This window comes from Populus euphratica, unplaced genomic scaffold (genome assembly GCF_000495115.2).
Source record: "Populus euphratica unplaced genomic scaffold, PopEup_1.0 scaffold31.1, whole genome shotgun sequence".
NCBI classification, from domain to species: Eukaryota; Viridiplantae; Streptophyta; class Magnoliopsida; order Malpighiales; family Salicaceae; genus Populus; species Populus euphratica.
The window spans coordinates 560,792-568,689 of record NW_011499850.1 but is presented as its reverse complement, the minus strand read 5'-3'; the positions used below and the strand labels follow the sequence as shown (position 1 = coordinate 568,689).

The 7,898-nt window shown below is 38.4% G+C and overlaps 2 protein-coding genes across 4 annotated transcripts in view; one reads left to right on the top strand and one right to left on the bottom strand.

Annotated features, from left to right (window-relative positions):
* Positions 1–3,204, top strand: part of MBD02 (methyl-CPG-binding domain protein 02) — a 4,376-nt gene extending 1,172 nt beyond the window's left edge. Inside the window, exons 3-6 of the mRNA XM_011019321.1 lie at positions 156–773; positions 1,205–1,258; positions 1,404–1,561; positions 2,739–3,204. Of these exons, the coding sequence (XP_011017623.1) occupies positions 175–773; positions 1,205–1,258; positions 1,404–1,561; positions 2,739–2,974 (1,047 nt within the window). The 5' untranslated portion in view covers positions 156–174 and the 3' untranslated portion in view covers positions 2,975–3,204. The remainder of the gene's footprint in view (positions 1–155; positions 774–1,204; positions 1,259–1,403; positions 1,562–2,738) is intronic.
* Positions 3,205–3,538: 334 nt separating this feature from the next.
* Positions 3,539–7,363, bottom strand: LOC105120911 (uncharacterized). 3 transcript variants are annotated; one of them, XM_011019318.1, is made up of 5 exons: positions 7,238–7,363; positions 7,053–7,130; positions 5,875–6,432; positions 4,055–5,567; positions 3,539–3,961 (listed from the first exon to the last, which is right to left on the bottom strand). In XM_011019318.1, exons 1-4 carry the CDS (start codon positions 7,313–7,315, stop codon positions 4,545–4,547), a joined length of 1,737 nt encoding a protein of 578 aa, XP_011017620.1. In that variant the 5' UTR covers positions 7,316–7,363; the 3' UTR covers positions 3,539–3,961; positions 4,055–4,544. The 3 variants fall into 3 exon arrangements, with proteins under 3 accessions (XP_011017620.1, XP_011017621.1, XP_011017622.1); XM_011019319.1 differs by having other exon boundaries at positions 3,539–3,956; XM_011019320.1 differs by having other exon boundaries at positions 4,205–5,567.
* Positions 7,364–7,898: the final 535 nt, after the last annotated feature.

Here is a 7,898-nt window from a genome sequence, read left to right as displayed (position 1 = left end):
GTTCCTCTTTTTTGTCCCCCCCCCCCCCCCGTATCAGGATAAATTGCCTTTTCTTTTTTCCTATGAAAGAGGAGGCTTTTCTTTTCTTTTTCCGAAAAGATCAAATATTCATTGATGGGGAAGTTTTATGATCGAGCCTTGTGACTGTCTGTTAGGTGGTTGAGGCATAATCAGATGCAGTCCCATCCTGGAGAAACTTTCCATGTGTTAAAAATGGAAGGAGATGACTGTACTGGTTCACGTTACACAGGTCATTTGAATAGCTCCCTTCAGGAACCAATTGAAGTTTCTTCTTCCTCAAATGAGGGTAACTCTGGTGATGCATGGGATATAGATGACCAATCAATTGAAGATTCCTCTAAACAGTTGGTTCTTTATGACCCTTTGGCTAATGATGCTGGTGAAATTGAACCTGTTCCTCAACCGATCCTGTCCCACCATCCATTTAGAAAATACTCAGACCTGAATGTGCCTTCTAGAGTTTTGCCATCTGTAGGAGCTTTTACTGTGCAATGTGCCAAATGTTTCAAGTGGAGGCTCATCCCAACAAAACAGAAGTATGAAGAATTACGGGAACATATTCTGGAAGAGCCTTTTTTTTGTGAAACTGCTCGTGAGTGGCGGCCTGATATATCATGTGATGATCCAACAGACATTGATCAAGATGGGAGTAGGCTGTGGGCAATTGATAAACCTAACATTGCTCAGCCCCCTCCCGGGTGGCAAAGGTTGCTGAGAATCAGGGGTGAAGGAAGTACCAAATTTGCAGATGTGTACGTGTACCATTTTTTTTTGAAACACGTGGTTTGTTCTATACTATAATCTAATTTCACTCATTATGGTTTCCATTTATGGAAACCTATCAAGAACCTTAAAGCCTTCCATGTCTCTAAGAGCACATGCAACTCCGCGTCAACTGTAGTTGAGTATTATGTAGAATATTCTTTTAATGATTCAAGTCTTAATTGATGACGATGACTAATTTTGTAATGTCATTTGGCTACACTATTATGACCGCTCTCTCCCTCTTTTCTATCAGTTGAAAATGTAGATTTATTCACTTCGCACTGTCCTCTTAATCAGTTTTCCCATTTTTTGATATTCACATGTCTGCATCGAGATCTATAGCTGTTCCAGTCTGGAAACTTCTACCATCATGATTTCTTCATTATATGCCTTTTGATTTCCCTTCTCTATTTTTCAGGTACTATCAAGCACCGTCAGGCAAGAGACTTCGCTCAATGGTGGAAATCCAAAAGTATGTTGACTCCTCTTGCTTGAATATTCCTATATTGCAATAGCTCAGACCCCTTGTTTATCACACTTGAGCTAATCTCTATGTATAATGCTAGATAATCTTTTGGTGATCTTTGTTTTAGGTGTTAAATCTCTTGATTTTGCAGGTACTTAATTGAACATCCCGAGTATATGAGAGATGGCTTAACTCTCGCACAGTTTTCATTTCAAATACCAAAGCCTCTGCAGGAAAACTATGTGAGAAAAAAGCGTCCTCGTTTATCAGCTTCATGTGATGATGCTAGACCTCTTGAACCTGGTGAGGGTATGCAGATAAAATGATTAGCTTTTTACTTGTTAACATGAAGTGAAGGGAATTCTTGGTGAACTGGCTCAGTTTTCTAACTCAGTGATGCAAACTTCCATCAATTTTAACTTTCGACACAGCCATAAATCTGAAGGAATGAAGTTCTGTATTCAGACTCGACTAAATTTTGTCTTCTCACTTCTCACCTTAGGGTCTGCATGACTAAAGCATCTGAAGCAATTTAAATGAAATTTGCCCCTTTTCATTTAGTTCTCTAAAGTTGCCACACGTTTTATGGAGGATTGCAAAAGTTGCATGGTTTGAAGTTTCTAATTCCCTTGGTTAGGATGTTTTATTTTTTATTTTTTTCAATGTAGATTTTTTCCCAGTTCTACATGAAACATATATAAAGTTATTTAAATATGTGAGGGCCAGACCATACTGCTACCAGTATGCTTTTGCATTCCAAAGAGGCCTCAAGCACCATTCTCTTCACTTTTTCAATGAATTCTAATCTGGGCCTGTCTTCAAAGAACAACAAAGTTGATTACACCGTTTTTTGAGTTTTATTTTTCTTGTGAGGTGAAAACTGAAACTGATCTGTCTAATATATGTACCATGTGTGGGTTCCTTGCATTACTGCAGTGCACTCTTGCTGCTCCATGTAAGGAGGGGAGTATATTTTGTGGTCAATCCATGAAACCCAACACTATTCAGGTTGGATTGATTCTGTATTTAGATCATCTGGGTCTATGTGGTTCTGGAACGTGGGAGCTGTCTCAATGGAATTGGTAATGGGGTGAGGCATTGGATAAACCAATCTAACCTAAGCATATAAATTGTTACGTGTGTTGAGAAACTCTTACCACTTGTTTCTTTAGGTGGAGTCCTTATCATGAATTAATGAGTATTTAGTGTTTTTTATTTAATTTCATCATATCCATGGTTTTAGACTACCTGGAAAGAATTCTTCATGGAGTGGGTTGGTTATGACTTTTGATTGATTAATGGGTGGTCCTGGGGAGAATTATATGAGAATCTGTTGCACGACTGGATTAACCTCGTGGTCAGACTGCTGGCTTAACTTGCTTGGGACTTTCTACTGAATTCAAGATAGCATTCCTGAAGGCATCTTCTGCTGCATAAAGAATTCATGTGAAAACCTACTAATGACATATCCTTGTTTTTGCTGCAGCAAATCCCCTTACATGGGTTGGTCCAGGTGATTGTACAGAACTCCAGCTCGGCCGGCCAGCAATCCTACCTCCACCCTTGATTCAGTCCTCTGCTTATCTTCCTTTCTACTGGCCAGTAAAGAAGAAAGCAAGGACACCATCGAAACGGAGTCACAGGACTAATCCAGTGTGCAGTCTGGATGAACCGAAAGTTGAAGAGCCTGATCAATCTAGAAATAGTGATTGTGATTTGTGAGGCTTGCTCCTGATCCTTTTGGATGACTCAATGTCACAGTTTGTGTCTTGCTTCCATGTTTTTCCATGCAATGCTATTTGTTTTTTACCACTAGGTTCTGATGAACCTTTACTGAAAAAAGTGGTAAAATGGGCGGGGGAGGATGCATACTTAGTTGGAATGTATCTTTGTTATGGGGTGCCAAAAAATCATAATGAAGGAAATCTAAATGCTTGGTTCTTTTTATATCCTAGACCAGCCAATGTTTACTTTTTTGTTATTTTGTTCATGTCAGAATTTCTGGGCTTGTTTCACCCTAGATTGAGTACTGGGGCATAGAAATTAGAATCACAAGCACCTGACTGCAGATTTTTCAATTTGACTCAGGATATTATTTTTATCTCCATTTCTACCTTCTTGGTATGCTTTTGCACAAATAACTTGGAAGGGGATAAAGGGTAGTTGTTGAGAAATGAAGACGCAGCGGATCATGGACTGCCCCTATAACATGGGGCTAGTGACCTGAGCCATGATCCTTGTGTTGTTGCCATGGTTATATTGGAATTAAGATTCGAATTGAGAGTGGAAGACAGGAAAGGTAAGAAGGTGTAGAGCATAAATGGGGACAAACCTGTTCAGAAAAAAAAGGAGGTATATTACAAGTGGTCGATTCATGATCTTCAGATTATATCAACAACGAAATCATGCAATATGTAGGGATGATCATACCTAATTATGATTAGAACTCAATTAAAGAGTATGATTAAAATTATACAAGAACCACAATATTCAAAACATTAATCATATCTATCTGGCAGGTTGCTAGCACCTCCACTTCTCTCGTTTGCTATGCCTCCTCTTTGCTCACTGCATTTTGCTTTATATTTGGGCTCCAAAAAAGTGATTCTTCCATATCAATACCGGCAGCAGCATTATTCTGGTAGGGGGGAGGGAGGGCGGGGCGGTGGGGGCTTATCATATGATACTGACATGCTCCATGTTCCTACACTAATGCCACAAGTATCAAGTCAATGCCCAAAATTACAGCAAATAATAAAACGAACTTGTTGACAGATACAAATGAAGAAAGATGCATCGAACCCTGCATTTAGAAGCCATTGCCATCTAAAGTTGAATTCTACCCCTTTGTCATTAGCCGTCACATGCATGTTAAAGGGAAGATATGGAAGTTGAAAGTGGTTGAAGCTGTTATTTTGAATGGTTCATTAGTATAGGGTCTGCAAAACACATCTTCACGCAATTGGAGCAGAAATCTGATAGAGAAAAGAGCCTAGCATAGTAAAGATTTCATCAATGTTCACAGATGACAAGCTTTGGTGTCTCCTACTTAAGGATGAACTTGTGGCACATGCACAACAGGTTTCATGTTCACGTAGACAGCTCTTACAGAGCAACCAACAGTCTTTAACCATCTTAGCGAAGCACCAACAGCTAGTCTTATCAGAACCCCATGACCTGAATTTGAAGTTCCAGTCTCTGACACCACAGGAAAGTAATTTCTTCTCTTGTCAATTGCCTCCAACAGGGGAAACAAGAAATCAACAGAGCTCTTGACTTAGCGCGTCTTTTGTCACACATCACAGATAACTATGGAAGAGAGATGAGAATTGGAAGCTCCAGTAACAACAGCACCTTTCCTTCTAACTTCCAGCAGATAATTCAAAGCCCTTTCTGTAATAATCTCACCAGGAATAATTACAGGGATCCCTGGTGGGTATGGACATATAAGCTCACCACAGACCTTGCCAAGGCTCTCTCTGATACTCACTCTCCTTTTATTTGCAAAAAAGGCATCTCTTGGATTCAAACTGATACAAATATCATTGAAGGGTGCATGCTCTCTGCTCTCCACCCTCTTTTCCGTGGTTTTGGAATGTGAGGAAGATGTTGGTAGTTTCTTTAATCCTGATACTAACCTTTGATTATGTTCCCTGCATGTTCCAAGGTTTATTGCAAATGTAATAGATTGGGTCCCAACAAGCTCAGAGATGACTCCATGGTCTCTATCTAAAATATCATCTGCTTCATAGCCAGATAAACCAAGTGACCAAAAACCAAGAGTGAGGCGCAAGGGATCAATGGCAGGAAATTCATTGAAGCTCGCCAAGTCAAGCACGCTAATACCAGGAATCTTTTTAATGAGAGTGCTTGCTTCAATTGCCAACTCCAAAGCTTTGTTGAAAACTGTTCCTGGGTTTTCACCAAGTTGAGCTCTAGCAGCATCTAATGATGCTAAAAGCAGATAACTGGGGCTTGTGCTTTGAAGGGTTTGAAGGCACCGACAGATTCTATCTCTGTCTACAATATTCCCAGACATGTGCAACATTGATGACTGTGTAAGGGAACACAGAACTTTGTGAGTAGATTGTACCACCAAATCAGCACCCTGCTTAAGAGCTGAATGAGGCATCTGGGGATGAAATCCTAGGTGTGCTCCATGAGCCTCGTCGACAATCACAGGAATTCCATAAGCATGACAAAGTTGGGAAATCTCACTCAAGTTGCTGCATATACCATGATAAGTAGGTGATGTGATAAAAACTGCAGCTGGTTTTTTACCATCCATCTCCAACTCTTTGATAGCTTTCCCCACCTATAATATGATCCATCTTAAAGATATTATTGGCATGCCATCAGTACAACAAAATTAAATAAACCAAAGGGTCTTATTTAATTAAAACTGAAAGGAATGGTTGGCATCTTTATCTTTCCCCATGAATGTTGAGAGGCTCTAATGTGACGACTGTAAATATACATTTCTTGTTCATACTAAAAAATATGAATGCAAACGTTTTACCATTGTAAGTAACAAAACAATTTTAGAAGGTAGATAGCAACATGTCTTCAGCCAGCCAGGCATCAATCCCCAATGCTCCAACCAATAATATTAATAGACTCACCTGTGACGGAGTGACACCACCAGCAATATCCCATTTACAATCATACCCAGGTATTATGTACTTCGGTATTGCTCCAGATAATACCATAGCAGATATGGCTGATATATGTGAATTGCGAGGGAGAACGATGTGTTCTCCAGGTGAACAAGTTGCCATTACTGCAGCTTGGATTCCACAAGTGGTACCTCCAACAAGAAACCATGTTTCTGAAGATCCAAATAGTTTGGCAGCTTCCATTTGTGCCTCTAAAATGGGCCCCTCCGGTGAAAAGAGGTTGTCAAGCTCTGGAAGCTCAGGTAAATCATGAATAAATGGTCTAAACCCAATAAGCTGTGTTAATGAAGACGGTGCAGCACGCCCTCTATTATGCCCAGGGAAGTGAAAGCTGGCTGCATTTTTTTCAGCTGAAGCTTTCAAAGCACCAACCAATGGAGGAAGGCTGTCTTGCTGACTTATACGAGATCTGGAAATAAGGGATTTATCCTCGGTGACTGACCTGTTTTTCTCTCCTCTGCTTTCTCTATCTCGTTTCTTTTTTGGCTCCAAGGTGCTTCTTTCCTGTAAAGTACATAATCATGATCTCAGCACCTCAACATAATTTAAGAAATGGAGCAGCTTCCCATACACAAATAACACAGAAAAATCCGCTTATCAAATAAACAACAATCCCAAAACCAACATTTAGGGCAAATAGTTTGACTATAAGCACGCATGCATGAGTAATCCATTCATTTCCTAACCATGAAAACGGTGGAAGCCCAAATTATATCATTCAGCAATAAGTTCCTTCACTAATAGATGGAAGGAATTGTGGGGAGAATTAAATAAAACCCAATCGATTTACATCTTGCAAAACCATGATTTTCCATCTTCATTTTTCAACATAAAGCAACAATTTTGTCCACATAGATTCATCCTCCATCATATTCAACCGGGTAAAAACCTGCTTCAAACCTTAAAAGAAGCCTGTAACACTTAAAAATCCATACCAACATAGAAAAGTAGTAGAAAAAACTCCCACAAATTATAATCCTCCCTCCCTGAAACCTAACCTTAAACCTTTGACAATAACAATAATAACCCAGAATCAAGTCCCGCTAAAATTATCGAAGCAAAACAAGACAATGAAGTATAGACCAAAATGTGCAGAGTTAAGTGTTTACAGATGAGATAATCACCTGACAAGTGCAACAAGTGCTTGTTCTTGGTCTCCAAGATACAGAAGTCCATTTCTTGGCAAAACCCAACTGAAGACTCTGTAACGTCAGAGAAACAAAACAAACAGTAACAAACTAAACCGCCCACATTTAGTTATGAAGAAGTAAACATGGTACAGACAGATAACGAGGGAGTTGCAACTTACTTGGTTCAGAAGGGTGGAGCAAGACATTCTTCTTTTGGTCTCGTCTTTTTGCTTGGTGGGCAGTGAGGATAATGTCATATACTCTAGGAGACCACTTTTTCTCTGAAAGATTTAAGCCCCATTTTCAAGATTGGCCCAATGAATAGTCCATATTATGACAAAATTAGTAGTATTTTAAAATATGACATGCGATGCAATTTGTTTTATGCAAAATTAGTAGAAATTATAAATGCTTACTCTATAAAAGAGATACATGAAGAAATAAGAAAGAAAAAATTTAAAATATTTTTTTTCGAGTTTCCATGAAAATATTTTTATAATTTTTAATGGGTACAGATATGATTTTTCTTTTCATTTTTTTATCTCTCCTTAAAGTAAATCATAGAGTAGATATACAAATGATGCTTCTTTTATTACAAAAAATATTTCAAAATTAATTAAAATCAATTATTTCATTTTAATATATTAAATCTTAACTACTATTGATATTAAATAAATTATTAAGTTGGTCAGTTTGCTAAAACAACCATGGAATGTTGTTATTATTGCTTCTTTTATGCATGTGCTTTCCGTATAAATAATTCATTTATTAAGGGATTTGTTTGTTTTAAAAAAAATAATAAGAAAATTATTTAATTTAAGTTATGTCATTAATGATAAT

Bases quoted from the DNA above. Each gene is read 5' to 3' on its own strand.
- LOC105120911 (XM_011019318.1), bottom strand. From the start codon at position 7,315: ATGACATTATCCTCACTGCCCACCAAGCAAAAAGACGAGACCAAAAGA. The intron at 7,131-7,237 runs GTAAGTTGCAAC...CTGACGTTACAG, and splicing joins GCTCCACCCTTCTGAACCAA to AGTCTTCAGTTGGGTTTTGC. The intron at 6,433-7,052 runs GTGATTATCTCA...TGTACTTTACAG, and splicing joins GCACTTGTTGCACTTGTCAG to GAAAGAAGCACCTTGGAGCC.